Source organism: Periplaneta americana, chromosome 8, assembly GCF_040183065.1.
Source record: "Periplaneta americana isolate PAMFEO1 chromosome 8, P.americana_PAMFEO1_priV1, whole genome shotgun sequence".
In the NCBI taxonomy this organism is placed as follows: Eukaryota; Metazoa; Arthropoda; class Insecta; order Blattodea; family Blattidae; genus Periplaneta; species Periplaneta americana.
Window position 1 is genome coordinate 142,290,048 of NC_091124.1, and position 17,221 is coordinate 142,307,268.

At 34.3% G+C, this 17,221-nt stretch overlaps 1 protein-coding gene across 3 annotated transcripts in view; it reads left to right on the forward strand.

The window, feature by feature from the left end:
* Nucleotides 1-17,221, forward strand: part of LOC138705112 (ankyrin repeat domain-containing protein 26-like) — a 164,792-nt gene that overhangs the window by 93,724 nt on the left and 53,847 nt on the right. For all 3 annotated transcript variants that reach the window (XM_069833750.1, XM_069833751.1, XM_069833752.1), the window contains exons 8-10: nucleotides 10,076-10,134; nucleotides 10,618-10,712; nucleotides 14,877-15,164. In XM_069833750.1, coding sequence (XP_069689851.1) covers nucleotides 10,076-10,134; nucleotides 10,618-10,712; nucleotides 14,877-15,164 — 442 coding nt within the window. The remainder of the gene's footprint in view (nucleotides 1-10,075; nucleotides 10,135-10,617; nucleotides 10,713-14,876; nucleotides 15,165-17,221) is intronic.

Genomic DNA, 17,221 nt, shown 5'->3' on the forward strand with positions numbered 1-17,221 from the left:
TTTGAAAATAAAATTAAGAAACTAAGGAAAAACAGATTCTTAACAAAATATCAAGCACATTACCAAGAAACAGAAAAGCAACAATTAGGCTATTTTTTTAAACTTCTTACTGTAGTTCTTTGTTGTTTTTGTCAATTTACGTCAATTGACTCATGCCCTTAAAAGAAAGGATTCGTTTATTCTTCTTCGTCACGTAAATCAGCAAGTGTTTCAAAATTTGGAGTTATGTCAGACATTGCAATTGTGAGCTGATAGAATAAATTTTCGTCTGAAATGCGTGATCTTGATTTGGATTTTACAATGGCCAACTGAGAAAGAAACTGTTCACAAATAAAGGTTGAGCCAAACATAGAAGCAATTTTCATAACAAAACTCCGAAGATGTGAATATTTTACTTTGCAAAGTTGTTTAAGCTTATATACATCTAAACCAGCCATATTTGTGCACTTGCACTTGGGGTTTCGCGGCCAGACGCGCTAACCGTTACTCCACAGGTGTGGACTACGATTATTATAAAAAATAAAATAAAATAAAAAAAAATTTGTTCCATTAAAACGAGTCTTTTCATAATGTCGCTCAACATGCTAGTAAAATTTTGTAGCATAATAAGCACCTAACGCTTTCCCCTTCTTCGCAACAAAAGAATTCATTTTCCCATTCTTTGTGGAAATAATATTTTTGGACTTTTTTACTTCAGGAGCTTCCTTAGAGAGCGACATTTTTTTTTAGTGAAATCCACCGCTGACTGCCAGTATAGTACTTCAACCGGTCAGACAGGTACCCCAGCTAGGGGTGTGGAGGGAGGGAGATCACATCCTTGCGTTCGACTCCGTTCGACATGTACTACTGATGCCCACGTCTGCACTATACAGTACAGTAAAATGTAAAGCAATACATATAATGCAGTACATATGTGATACCTATAAATATGATGATGTGCCCGACGGACCTGCAAATGTGATGAATTTTCTTTATTTTTAATACTGTACATGTAATATTGTAATTCCATAGTTCTAATGTATAAAAGTACCGGTAAGTTTTAAAACAAGGTTCTTTAATTTTTCCAAATTCATAGTTTTTTTCAGCTGTCTGGATTAACGAGGTTTTACTGTATGTAGAAATTACTGTATAAGCTCTTCATTATAATTTAATATTAAAGTAGTTTGTATTTGTGTAAACATACTATGCTACCTTACTCTTTGTTCTTTGAATCTGATACAAACTTTTAGAGTTGTTAGAGATAGAATGAAGCATTTCCGGTAATTAACCTGTTATGAACTCAAGGTCATATGAAATATCTATTACTAAAATCATAGATAGTTCACCAACCCCTCTTGCATGAAGTGTAATGTTATGGCTAGAGCCGGAATTTTATGTAATACGAAAATTAGAAATATGTTCATAAATATAGCTAAAAATGGCAAAATATGTAACTTAATTCTAAGCTTTATTAGATGTATTTTTGTGCACTGATAAAAAATTACACGTGCACATGTGATTCAACCTCGTTTGATTATTGTTTGAAGGTGCAATTAATAATTAAATATTTTTTCCATATTTCATGCGGTCATCGATTGGCTTCTGTCTGTTAGAATGTTCTTATAAATGGAAAACGACCTCTCAACTTCACACAAAGTAACTGGCGTGTATTTTAAATGAGGAATGATACTCGGAACAATATTCTCAGGGAGCTGCACACACTCATCTTTAAGTATTTTGCATACCATGAAAAAAGTTGTGTATCCTGGGTTCTTTTTTAATACATCATTAAATTTTACTCCTACATCTGGTAGTAGTTTCTTGTAGCACTGCATGCGATAGGGAGATTTGCGAAACACCTTTTTTGTTGCTGATATTGAACCATTCACTTCAGGAATATTATCAGCCAATCAGTGTAGTCCATGTACCAAACACGTGAAGTGAGCCATATTGGGGTAAAACATAGACAGGACACCCATAGCTTTTAGCATATAGGATGCAGCACCAGCACCTTTTCTTTGTTAATCTCTAACACCTTAAGTCCGTTGTTGACAAATCGAGAAACTGTAGCATGATTTATCTGTTACAATTGTTTGCAGTAAATTAAATAAGGCTTGGATGGAGTCTCTGGATCCAATTTACCTGCAATGAGATTTGCAATAAAGCGATTGAAGGCATCGGTTGTCTCATCAATGGCAACCTATACGTAGGAATCACAAGTTCAGTTCTAATCGTTTCCATTGTGTCAGTGTAGCAGGAATTCAAATAATTTTTCTGGAGTGTTGATTCATCCGGAATATTGAAGTCGCAATATTTGCGTAAGAATGCTTGAAACTTTGGCACTTCAATTTATACCATGGTATGTTTGTAGTAATTATTGCCATGCACAAATCTTTATTGAATTCACTGATAGAAGACGAAGAAAGTTCCAGCACTGCCATATTGTATTTTTGGTCCAGGAAAAAACCTATCTTTTATGGAAACACTCACCTGGTACTTAGTAACAATGCCATATTGTATTTTCCCTGGAACAAAAATACAACATGTCATTGCTACGAAGAGGCGATTATGTACTGAATATTTAATGTTAAATTAATACAGAAAGTATAAGTTAAGTGCATGTGCAGATGCATCTTGGAATGTTTCAAGCAATGTATCATTGTGTTAGATAATTAAAACTAGTTAGTTGGTGCTGTGAATATTGTGCACTCTCCTTCTTAGTGATGCAAGACAGAATTTTTGGGTTTTTAAATTACTCGACACAAAATTCTGCAGTAGCATGTTGCACTGCAATTTTTTTTTTATTTGTTTGTTGTTGTTTGGTCAACTGTCATAAGACACGTGTGAATCTCACAAGTGATACCAAGAAGCACCACTTATGAGGCAACTAGGCCAGGAGACAATGGGGTAGGGTGGTCAATTTCTTTCCCGCTCCATTCCATACATTGCCGACTAGCTACATAGGGACTATCATACTAGTCAGACTTCAGTTTATTTATAACCACTTATTATTATCTTATTTAATAGGTATAAGTTATTTGATATTAACATTTTGGAATTTGCGGCTATTAGCAGAGAGATCCAGTTGTTACAAAATTAGTATGACACCAGTGGCGCCAACTTTTTAAAAATATTGGGTGGACTCAAAAACTTGATCATAAGTTCTCAAAAGAATCTCCATTTAATGATATGAATACCAATTTATTCCTTCATACTAGTAACTATATACAAAAAAAATCTCCGCATTTCTTGTGCGTAGCTGTTCTGCACAATTATCCATTTTTAGTAATTAAATAGAACATACCAATTATATAAACATTTTAACTTGGGGACTTGAATTCTTTCTAACTATAAATTGATAATACGGAAGTGGACTCACTATTACGTAGCATAGAGTGATGCAGATGTGTTTCTCCCTATAATAACATCTTCTAAATCTAACTTTTCAACACTATCATTATGTGGCACCTGACTAATGGTAGGAGAGATGAATAAAGTGCACACCAACAATGCATCCTTACTTATTGAAATTTACTGATTTCAATAAGCAATCATCACATATCATGTTCTTGTTTAGTCAACTGTCTGAAAACAGGTTTGTACCTCATAAATAACACCAGTAAGGCATCACTCATGAGGTAACTAAGCCAGGAAAGAATGGAAAAGGAAATGATGATCATGATCATGATCATAATAAATAATAATAATAATAATAATAATAATAATAATAATAATAAATTAATAAGACGACAAATTATTGGGTGGGCTCAGACCCCACAGGCCCATATAAATTGGCACTACTGAATGACACCAATATTCAATCATGTTTGTTGATTTCAAAATCAAACATTTGCACAAATCAAAATAATAATTTCAACATTAATTAATGTAGTAAACATCAGTCAGAGAAATTGTTGATTTTTACATTATGAAATAAAGTTAAAATTGGGACTTCTGCATGTCCCTATAAAAATCACCGGGGGTGCTGAACACCTAGGTCAAAAAAGGGGACTGTACCATTTTTTACGGGACGTATGATAAGCTTATGTACCGTATGTATGTATGTATGTATGTATGTATGTTTGTTACACAAGTTTACATCCATGTACAGCTATGATATGGTTAGTTGGGAGGCCGGAGGAAAGAAGCCCTTTGGGGAGGCCAAGACGTAGATGGGAAGATAATATTTAAAATGGATTTGAGGGAAGTGGGATATGATGATAGAGAATGGATTAATCTTGCTCAGGGTAGGGATCAATGGTGGACTTATGTGAGGGTGGCAATGAACCTGCGAGTTCCTTAAAAGCCAGTAAGTACAGCTATGATACTTATTATGTCATCCTCATAACAGGGTCATTACCGAACATGAGTTTCTAATCTTATATTGCTTCTTCTAACCTGTTCTACCAATCCTAGGAAATTTTGTATCATAGTGACATAAGCACACTGTACATTATACTTATGATTGTCACTAGATTTCTCTTAACTGAAACATATTCCTAGAATACAGAGTTTCTTTAAGACTGACATGAATACAGCAGCTGTATATTTATATGCAATTAAATCAGAGTCGGAAAATGTACTCTGTTCTGAACAGATCATCAATTTGGATTTATTATAAAGGCTATAGATGTCTCTTAATTGAAACATATTACTTGAATATGGTAGGTAAGTACTGAGTTTACTTGAGACTGGCATGATTCGTAGTTATTGATGCAATAACTACAGTACATTTATATGAAATTAAATCGGAGTGAGAAAATTTACTCTGTTCTGAACCAATCATTAATTTGGATTTATTATGAAGCCTATATAATAGTATTTCAGTAGTAACACAGTCTACTATATACAGTCGCGAAGCTTGAGGTGATTTTTTGCAAATCTCGTGATAAAGCGCTCCAAGCGGTTAGCAACTAGAAACAATAGACTGTCCACAGTCGACTTTGGACTGTGTCGTGTTTCCATCGAGTGCTAGCTCGTTGCGTATTTCACATTGATGCTTGTGAAATGTTCGTTATTGGTTGTAATGAAAATGTTAATGGCTAAAATACAATAATTGGAATAATAATATTTTACTAGAGACGTAGAAAAATTAAGTTTGTTTTAATGAAATTTATTGATCACGTTTTATTTTCAATTCTGGTGGGATTATTATTGCTTACGCCTACTTTTTTTTTTCAAAGGATATGTTTTTAATTATAGCTGTTAATTTTGTTGTTATTTTTATTTGTTACTTTACTAGAGACGTAGAAAAAGTCTGTTACAATAAAATTTATTGATCACGTTTTATTTCCAATTCTGGTGTGATTATTATTGCTTAACCTCATCCCACTTTGTTAACTACGTAAGCCTACACTACAAGTCGGTACATGTAAGTTTCTCCATTAATTCATATTTCCATTATTATTGTTGTAAAGGGAAATGCAAATTAATATTTATTGGTTCCATAGTTAATTATTGCTATAATCTTGAATGATTGAAGCGATTATGGTAAATTTTAGTTCATTTTGCACAAACAAAAATAATATTAACCTATTTCTTGCAGGTATCTTCGAGTTTATGGTGGAATTTAACATACTTCATTAAAATAATAAATTAACTTTATGCATTTAATATTTCAATAATGGAAGGTGTTAATTTTTCCAAAAGAACACAACGAAAGTGTAATATATTTTGTCGTCTACTAGGAGAGAGATCTGCGATGATGAGGCAATAGTAGCGATCCTAGTGGTGGGCAACTACCTATGTTTGCATTTTTACTACATATTGAGCTTCGCGACTGTATATAGTAGACTGTGGTAGTAGTTTTGTGCTCCATTAAATTCTTGCCGTTGTCCTCATGATGACATTGATTCTCTGCACCAATCTTTGATTTTCATGTGCTATCTCTCGCAGCCTTCTTGAATCATTTGACAGATTAGTAGGCTTGTAGTACAAATAATGACATAATTCTGGAGCCTTGTCATCCACAATTGGTTTTGCATCTTTAACCTAGAGAAATATTTGAAAATGTAATACACTCATTCTACTTAATTATATGTGTATGTATAAATTATATGAATACATTTTCTTATAACAGTTTATCAATTTAGGTTATATTTCAAAATGTTAATCCATTATTACAGAACATTCTGTAAAGTAATCATTTCAGAATAAGGTCAAATAAGCTTCCTTTTCTATGAAAATATTCACTTTACTACAAAATACAAAAGTCTGGATGGGCAGAATAGAAACTATCATGAAAAAAAAAAAGTTATTTATAAAATAAAAAATAAAATTCCATTTCATTTGTGTTAGTACATTATTACGTCTTATATATGATTTTCCTTAGAACCTATATATTCATAAGATAAATATTAATTTACATCTAGAGAGAAATAAGAATAAAAAATAAAAGAATGTCAGATTATAACAGACTAACTCTTCTCATTGTAATAATTTCTTGCCAACAACAACTTCACACGCAAAAATCTTTAAGTGTAATGTTACCCTTTGCAGTTACTTCAAGTAAACTTCCAAATGTTGCATATATGCTACCTTGCCGTCCAAAAGGAAAAAAGAAGTAAGAAATTTACATTTTGAGATAATTTTCTTATGATAAAAGTGTATGTATGGGAGCTGGTTAATAATAAATGCGTACCCTTTTCCTATGAGCTTCATATTTTAATCTGAAGCCTTTTTCTGGTAATAACACAATGGGCTGAGGCTGTTTATCACATGTACACCACTTTCTATGAGGCATTATAAACTGAGATTTTTATATTTAAACACTTGTCTGTTTAGAAAATGAAAAGCTATTCCAAATATATAACAACTATTGCTAGGTGATGCAAATGTGTCAATACTGTTTATTGTGTTATTGTTGCACATGTTTGGAGAAGAAGCTCTTGTTAATTTCTTCGACTGAACATATTATATTTTATATGCTTATTGGTTATTACATATTAATAAATACAATTTTGCTAAAACTTGAAAATATGTCAGATTCATCAATGAGGTATAAGATATCGGGCACTTAGTGTATTTCATTATTTTATAAACTGTCCCTATTCTAGAATTGAACATGGGGAATAATATATACCTGATTGCCACCTTCATCACTATAGGTAGGCCTATCCATCTACTGTTAAAAATATATAAGAATTCAGTTTTTATGTTAGGTTATGGATATAAATTTTTACACAATTTTCATAAATTTGTTACATAATTTCAGTATATTCTTACATTTTAGATATTAAAACTGAATGCTGAAAAAAAAAAAAAATATATATATATATATATATACTAGCTTAAATTACCTGGCGTTGTCCGGGTTTTAAATTTTGGTCTATTTCTAAATAAACTCTTTGTTAGACTTATCGGAGACCTCGGCAAGGGAACTATATAAAACCAAAACGAACCATATTTACTTATGGTGTGTGGATAAGTTCAGGGCTTCTACCGCATTGTCTTGGTGTTATTGGCTGACGTTTCGACCGCTGTGTTGTGGCCATCTTCAGAGCAGTTGTTGGATAAGGAAACACCAAGACAACGCGGTAGAAGCCCTGAAGCTTATCCACACACCATGTTCACTAGCCGCGGAAGCCTACGCAAACACATATTTACTTATGTTTTCTCCTCCCTAGTGACGAATATTAAAGAAAGTGCCACTAATATCCAAAGAAACTGACTAATCGAAATAATTCCATCTCACCTATGCATAGAGTTTTAACAACATTAAGACCTTATGCTACAGGGATATTTAAGATATTTAACATTGTGATTGATGATAATATTTATCGTACCACGGCATTATGTATTATTAAGCCTTTCTGCCCACAATATATTTAATTTCCTTCAAGGCCAAACTACAATCTGTAACGGATGGATTCTATCAAATACATGGATTTCAGGGTGTTTTGCAGTAATGGAGACTATACTCATCAGAATTCTCTCTCCTAGAGAAGGCAATGTAGAACACTACCACAACAGAAAATCATATTTTTGTATAAACGGCCAAGTCATTAGTGACCATAACTTATTAATAAGAGACGGGTTAACAGTAACAGTAAAATAGGCTCTATATTATTATTGCAATATTATAATATTATCACAAATATTACCATAACTTATAATAATTGCTTAAAATCGAACGGCTATAATAGCAATACGTGGGATAAAAACATCATCTTCTTTCGTTTTTCCAGTTAATATTACCACTCATTACGTTTTGCATGAGTTTTGACACAAATTCTTGTTAGTGCATAATTTTGGTGAGTCAATATTTCGCAATAGGTCTACTATGGCTATTCAATATTAAGTAAATTATGTGGTAGCAATCCTTGTAGTTTGAAAGAATTCTAGAATTCAATTGGATAAAACAGTCTGCTCACTATCTACAAAACTGCATCGAGGAATTCATAATACGGTCCTGGACTGCGTAAAGATACTTATTGCATGAATTATCTAGTTTTAGCCTTCATGATGTGTAACAACAATGTAATTTAATTTCGTGTTAAAATTTCCAAGGCCTCGTGAAAGTCTATGTTGAATACAACAGACAATAATAAAGAACAATTGACTGTAGAAGATTTTGCATTTTAACATAATACATGAATATTTGATCTATTTATTTTTATTTTTTATATATTTAATTAATTTAACTTCCATTTGCACAATTTTAATGTAGCCTATGTTCTTCTCCTGGTTATGAAGGTTAAATGTGCAAACTTTGGCACATATCGGTCAAAGCATGTAGATTTGTATAGAAAACATACACACACACACACACACATTCAATTTTATATATATATATATATATATATATATATATAGCTATAGACATCCTAAAAAGGGATCTTTTTAATTGTGGTTTAACAGTATTCATATGTTGACCGTATGAGTATCACAACTCTTGACCATTCTGTCATTGTTTGTAGATGAGTGGTTACATGCTAGTCATTGGAGCTTGTGTCCGTAGATTCAAATTGTGAAGATGGTGATTAATTTTTAGGGATGATGAATTGGTTTAACCTGGCTATCTTGAGAAGGAAAGGGAAGCCAGGATGTCCATATCTTAGATTTACAGCACATTAAAGAACCCTGCTCCTAAATGAGTGGGCTTCAGGCAAAATCTATTGACTGTTTCTTGCTCGAGTAAAAAATAACCAAACATGTCATCATCCTCTTTATTACCATCTTATCATTTGGATTAATGAATGTCACCTTACAGGTGACTTCGTCCCAGAATTTTAATATTCTTAACACTATAAGACCAGCTGAAAACAAGAAGAAGACCATGGTTATCAGAAGAAAAACGAAGAAGGTAAACGTGCAAATTCGAAACGAGTCAGTTGACAGCTTCAAATACTTGGGTGTGCTATAAGTAGTAATGTGAGCTGCTGCCAAGAAGTCAAAAGGAGGATAGCAATGGCCAAGGAAGCTTTTAATAGAAAAAGGACATCTTCTACGGACCTCTGGAAAAAGAACTAAGGAAGAGACAAGTGAAGCATTTTGTGTGGCATTGTATTGGACAGAAACATGGACATTACGACGAAGTGAAAGAAATACGACTAGAAACATTTGAAATGTGGATATGGAGAAGAATGGAGCGTGTGAAATGGACATACAAAATAGGATGCACTGGAAGGAATGGTGAACGAGAAAAAAGTTAGGAGCAGAAGAAGATACCAGATGATAGACAACATTAAGATATAATATATGGATTGTATATGGAGGCTAAGAGAAAAGGAGAATATAGGAAAGATGGGAGAGAGTAGAAAACTATGAATGAATAAGATCAGCTATGTTCAGGAACATCTTAATTGGCGATATGTGTGGGGGGGGGGGAGGGTTAGCAATCAATTGACCGACTGATCTACTTACCTACCTACCTACCTACCTACCTACCTATCAACCAATAGACCATCCAGTTTTATATTTATTCCTAATATAATAATAATAATTAAATATATAACGAAAATTAACTTTTTATGTAATCTGTCACCAACAAATTACAGTTCTATCAATATTATATTTCGCAGAAGCTAGCTGCATGTACCTTATTCAGTCATTTTAAAATGTTTGCCATAATGTGTTCTATTTTTTTCCTTTGTAGTTGTGGCGAAAAAGCAGAGGAAGATGAACAACAGCTGTTGCCTCAGTCCCATCAAAAAGGTAAACATTAAGATTATTGAATTATAATTTTTTACTTGTTAAGAATCTCTGGCAATAAGATTGGGATTGTAAAATTAAATGTACAGTAATTCTTTACTTAACATTCCTTTTAAACTGCATAGACTGTTTGGTATGATTAGATGATAATGAAGCAGTTAAGGAATGAGGAATGCTGACCTGCCTTCATTTTCCCAAAACCATTATTTCCACCACAAATTTCACAGGATAGCTAACCTAAACCTGTTAAAAATAGCAATTTCTAAAGTACTCATAAACTTTCTCATAACATCGTGTGTGTATGTGTGTGTCTTTGTGTGCGTGTATGTTTTTTATTGTGTGTGTGTGTTTTTTTTTTAAGTAAAATCAGAAGTTACATTTCAGAGATATTAATATCATAATAATTCTGCAATCAGAAAAACATTCTATTGAAATTTTCCTTAATCACTGTGTTATATTGAATATTGTATTCAATTATTTTTACAGACAGTCCAGAAATCCAAAGGGATTCTCAGAGTGATGATGCAGAAAGTGTACCTTCGCACAGTGACAACACTCCACAACATGTTTATGTATTGAAGGTAATCGCATCTCCTCATACTCATCCTCTTTCACAATAGCCCTCTGGAATTCACTACCTGCTAGCATCAGGGATTGTCGAAATAAAATTGAATTCAAATGCAAACTTACTAGGCACTTGGTCAGTAATTGAGACTCGTTCAGACATAGTTTCTTATAAGTAGTTATCTTAATCTATCACAAAATATTTCAATATCCGGTAATTTCCTCACTATACAATTTTGTTATTCTAGGTTTAATTTGTAATTCAGTAAATACAAAAAGAAAAAATATTCTTTGTTCTTAACGTCTATGATAAATTGTCTAGCTTTCATTAATCAGGTAATCTTTTCGTACTTTAATTTTTATTGTAATTGTAATTGTAAATTTAATATTAATTATAATTTTATTCTTCATATTGTAGTTGTGATCCCCTGGTAGAGGGGCAGAGAAGGCCTGACGGTCTTATCTCTACCAGGTTAAATAATTAAATAAATACTAGGCTAAATACAATTAAAAAAATGGAACATGTTTGTAATCTAACCGTAAATTTGTATATATTGACGCTAAACTGGAGAATTTGCTACAGTAGCTTTGAACCGTGCCATTACAGTTAAGATCAAATTTAACTAAATACACAATGTCGCCAACTTTACTGAGAGATAGCACCACTGTTAGTGACACGATGTATTTGCGTAAAAATTGCGAGCAGATTAGTGTCTGAGAGAAGGGGTCATGACAGGAACAGTTTTGCTGTAGCACTTGTGCAGACCTCTCATGCAGTGGCACCGTGATCCTTACTTGAATTTATTTTCGTGTGTACATTCCAAATCAAATCAAAAGATCCCTTCTTGCTCCGATTACACATCTTGGATATTCGAAAGTTAGGTTTAGTTAGTTTAGGTTTTTATTAACCAAGACCATGCATGCACAAACAGCCAAGATGGTCCTGTCAGTCATGGCCCTTATGAAAGTTTTTGTTTTATAATATTCATAAACAATAACATGATGAAAGTGGTGAATAATTTCATGGCCACTAAAAGTTTTCTTCGTAAAAGACGAGGTATTTTCTCTAGATCAAAATAAAATGGCAACGCGGTCATAATTACGTACTTAACCTTCTAAGGACTGAGTGGGGTGTTTTGACACCCCAGTCGCAGTTTTTTAAATTAAAAACACATTAAAAGCTAGTCTTATGTAATGATATTTTTTTATTGTGTGAAAGTTGCTTTATGTTTTAATATGCCAACAGTTAAAATAAGACAGTTTATTAATTTTCTTAGAAAACACATAACTAGTAGTTGGGATGTTGAAACACCCCACATAGTCTTTACTGTCTGTCACTTACTAATTTTGTTATTTTTTTTTATTTTAAAATGTTTTGTAGATTATTTATGTTGATAGTAGCCTACCGGTCTTACAACATTTAAATTAAATATGTTCCACATTTTAACTTATTTGTTCATTGCTGAGGATTACTTACTCTCTTACTGTCTTGAAGTATGGTTTTTTTCTGTAATACGTCGAAAAGTACTAAACGTAGAAGATTATAACTGATAATGTAGAACTAGGAAGGTTGGTAAATGATAGTTCTTCTTCTTCTTCCTCTTCTTCTGATTCAGATGTAGATGATAATTTAGAAATTATAGAGGAATTTGACATTGTAATCACACGTGAACCTGTACCTCATGATGAAGTGGATCCATCTACAGGAGATTCTGGAGAAGACGATTCTTCGTATGTTTTTAGTAGAAGTGGAGAAAAGAGGAAAAAATTTTCCTACACACCAACACGAAGAAACCGCGCCAAATATTGTGAGTGTAAAAAGTGGCCCAACTGCAAATGTAGGCCTACAGAAAATATTGAAACTATTTTCAAGCTATTCCTTGACAATGAAATAGTGGACGTAATAGTCTTATATTCAAATAAAAAAGGAGAATTAGTGTTCGGAAAATGGAACCTTGAAAATCCAAATAAGGAAAAAAAGACATTGGGTTCCTACAGTTCGTGAGGAAATACATGTATTCTTCGGAGTTGTGCTTGTAGCTGGTGACTTATTGCTAACCAGGAACCAGTAAGCATGCTCTAAATCACTGACACCCTCTTTCAAAGGTCTTCCTTCTCAGGATCTCTGGTCAAGGATAGGTCTATAAGACTTCAGATTTGACGATTATAATACTGGGACAGAAGGGAAATCCACAGACAAAATGGCTGCTTTCCGAGAAATTTTCACTATCTTTGTTCGGCACTGCCAAGAAAACTATAATCCGTGTTCACACTCGACATTGATGAACAGTTGGTTCCATCTATGGGACTATGTCCCTTTAGGGTTTATGAAGTCAAAGCCAGCAAAGTATGAAATCAAGATAATTATAATGTTATTCATAAGTCCATATTGGGGCAAAGGCTAATGAATCACCCCATGCAGAAAGGACTTCAGTCACAATTTTTGAAGGGGGGGGGAAAAAAAAAAAACGAGATTTCGGTGGAAATAATAACTTTATGGGTGGCTGCAATTGGCCTGTGCAGAAAAGTATTCAGTCCAATGCTTGGAATGATAGAAACTGAAGTGTCAGGCTCAGAGTTCTATGCAGAAAGGAATATAGTGTACAGAATGTTTTCTTTAGTTTTCTCAAAACTAAGTCTAATGGACTGAAGCCCTTTCTGCATGGGTCGATTCAATTGGGACTTCCCAGTCTCTGATCAAGTCAAAAACCCTGATAGAACTGACATTTGACTCCTGCGGTGAATTTCGGTGAAGTCCAGAGGCCCTAATTAGTCAAATCCACTCTCCTCATCTCCACACTGGGGCCCTAGGTTCTTTTTAAGATGCGAAAGAGAGAGTGGTGTGTGGAAAGCAACGGGAAGCTACCACATTTATCTTTCCCAAGAAAAACTGCAAACATGGCATGATGAGTCTTTCCACGGTAAAAGATTCCGGACGTAAACTAAGAACTAAGGAAGTTACTAGTGAAGTGCTTTGTATGGAGTGTGACATTGTATGGGGCAGAAACATGGAAATTACGACGAACTGAAGGAAAACGAATAGAAGCATTTGAAATGTGGATATGGTGAAGAATGGAATGTGTGAAGTGGACAGATAGAATAAGATATGAAGCTGTGTTGGAAAGAGTGAGTGAAGAAAGAATGATGCTGAAAGTGGTCAGGAAGAGGAAAAGGAATTGGTTGGGTCACTGCCTGAGAAGGAACTGCCTACTGATGGATGCAATGGAAGAAATGGTGAACGGGAGAAGAGTTCGGAGTAGAAGAAGATATCAGATGATAGATGACATAAGATATATGGATCATATGAGGAAACAAAGAGGAAGGCAGAAAATAGGAAAGACTGGAGAAAGCTGGGTTTGCAGTGAATGACCTGCCCTTGGACAGAACACTAAATAAAAGTGGTTCATTGATGTGCCTCAGTTACTGAGAGTGCATAGAAAGAATAAACTGTAAGATGGTTTTTCTCCTTATTTTATGTAATAAGAAATAAAACTGTTTATAAACATTGTTGCTAGTTACCATTGTGGGTGGTCTCGTTTTACAACAATCTTCATTATTGAGGCTTATTTACTGTCCTATTATTCTTTTGTGAATAAATATACATAAAAAAGGAACAGTAATACTTATTATCTCAAATAATCAGGTGGGGTGAAGAAACACCCCACACAGTCGTCTATGTTACAAAATGTATCCAGTCCTCAGAAGGTTAATGCTTTGTTGAACATTAACCGGAAATTTACTTTCCTTCAATTGAATGATATTCCTTGAAACACACCTTTTCTTCCCTTTACTTCATTGTGATAACCTACTTTAAGATCTTATTACATCTGCATTTTCTTTTGGTGCATTCAAAACACCCCCATTGTACTGCATAAACCTTGCACTTGACTAATGGAGTGAATTATTTAAGAATATAGTCGTGAATTTTACTACCACCATTTCGATTGTCTTTTGTTTGACACAGCTCTGTATGGCCCAGTGACTAGTGGCCAGCAAGCAACATCGACTCCCGACATTGGTCTACTGTGCATATTATCTAGTTGTTCCTAAATGGACATCATTCATTACATTATCCTAGAATTAATAGTAAATGTAGAAAATGTGATGCAATTGTGTATTGCTAGGGAAAAATTCGAGATAATTACAGTTAAATTTTATAATATTCAAATGTTTTATTCAAGGGACATCATAATCTGCTGAAACAACATCTCCAGAAAGCAACAGCAGAGAAAGGTCGATTAGAAGAAACTGCTGCAGAGTTGGGGGAGAAAGCTGAGAAACTTAAATATGAACTGGCTGAAGCCCGTGAAGCAGCACGTAGTCGTGATGAGGTGATAGCATTACTTGAAGACCAGCTGAACCGTTTGGAAGAGATGTATACAAAATCTCTAGAGGAATCCCAGAAGTACAAACTACGTTTGGGTAATTTGGAACAAGAATTGAAACATTTGAAGGAAGTCTGTGTAAAGGTATGTCACATTTTACATTCTTAAAATGAAGTTTCATTTATTCTCATGGTTGGGAAGTTGCTCCATACCGGTGGATAAAAAGTATAAAATTAACTTGCTAGTCTACATATATTCTTTCCCAATGTTCACAGAATTTAGGTACACTGTGTTAAAATTTTGAATATCATTGTAGTATAAGCATCTTTTTTCTGGTCAACTTTTAGTAGCAGTATGATTGTAGACTATGTGCAAAGAATAATTTAACGTGACAATTTAATGGAATCTTCGTTTTAATTACTATATCACTATGTATACACTAAATAAATTTAATTAGGTATTTTATAAAAAAAATCAATTTTATAGTTGCTACGTTATTAATATGAATATGAAGTAGTTTGTTGCTACAAATTTCCCTTCTTATAATATGTTTTTATAGAGACAGAATCATCCTGCTTAAAGTTTTAAATTGGTCGGATTAACGCATTAACAGGCCAATAACATTTAGGGATTGTTTGTGTCCTTCCTCCTACTACCTGCAACCCTTATACACTGTCCATGAAATCTGTGGAGTGCCAATCCAATCACAAAACAAGACTTCTGCGCAACTGGCATCATAACTGGCTGATCCAGTGAGTAGTGAGAGAGTGAAAGGAATGTCATGGGAGAAGAAGAATACTATGTAAACTATCACCCACTCGCTAACTAGAAGCAGGCTATGGAACAGGCTACACCTTCTTCTGAGCGCAATTTTACTCTACAGAATTCACAAATGGTCTGTAAATGTCATTGGCCTGCTAGTACGACCAGTTTAAAACTCTTGGCGGGATGATTCCTCCCAAATAAAAACGTACTACAAGGGGTTACCTAAAGAATGAAGTGTTATAAACAATTAAATTAAGTGAATATAAAATCCTTCATTAACACACTAAAATATGAGGTTTACAATTTAAAAAAAAAGTATACATATTGTCATAATCATTAATCTGTTCTTAAATTAAAAATTAAATATTAGATTCATAAAGATGGTTTCTCAAAATTGAAAAAGACCCCATAATAGTTATAATGGCTAGTGTAAGAAGAAATTATCAAGAAATTCTGGAATGATTCCCATTGCTCTGACTTTCAATCCCATTACTGTCAATTTGTCTAGATTGTATTACATTTTTTAATACTCAATTGTCCATGTATTGTGGGTCCCTATCATCACGGCATGGTGCATCCTCAGGTTGCGGATAGAGGAGACTGCCTCCAGATGTGGAGGGTAGCTGCGAATATATTGAATAAGCAGTCGTGGACAGCCAATAAGGGATGGTCCTCCAGCTTGGGGGTTGGGCGAAGGGCTAACAACCCATCACCATAAAAAACAGCTTGTTACGTGTCCATATAATAAGCCTCGGAATGGGACTGATTCTCTGGCATGACCACAACAAAGGAATAAAGTTATGAGACCGGAGGGAAAAAGACCTTTGTGGAGGCCGAGACGTAGATGGGAGGATAATATTAAAATGAATTTGAGGGAGGTGAGATATGATGATAGAGACTGGATTAATCTTGCACAGGATAGGGACCGATGGCAGGCTTATGTAAGGGCGGCAGTGAACCTGCAGGTTCCTTAAAAGCCATTTGTGAGTAAGTAATACTTAATTGTAGTATCATGTATAGATGCTTTCTCAAAATTAACCTCTTCTTCCTGGCCACAATGAGATTCAAATCGTACTGTGGGGTCCAGGATTACTCTGGAATTGGAGTTTGGCTTAAATGCAATAAATTATATCTAAGCATCGAGTACTGCCATTTATGGCCAGATCGGAAACCTCCACCTAGACAGTGTAGCCATGATCCCTTAGAGCTTGAGTTATTGCGCCCCGAATGCAGTGGTGCATGCTATTATGCAGACAGGCACCCAAGAGGGTGCAAGAGCTTCGTGCTCTCTATGGCAACATTGTCAGAGGTACTGAGACCTACCTAGCAGGGAATGCAGTGCAGACATGCCTGCTGTCATTGTAATTGCTTATGTCCATGGAGAGCACTATAGGCCTTCATGACCACAAATTCACTTGTTTGCTGGTGTATATTTC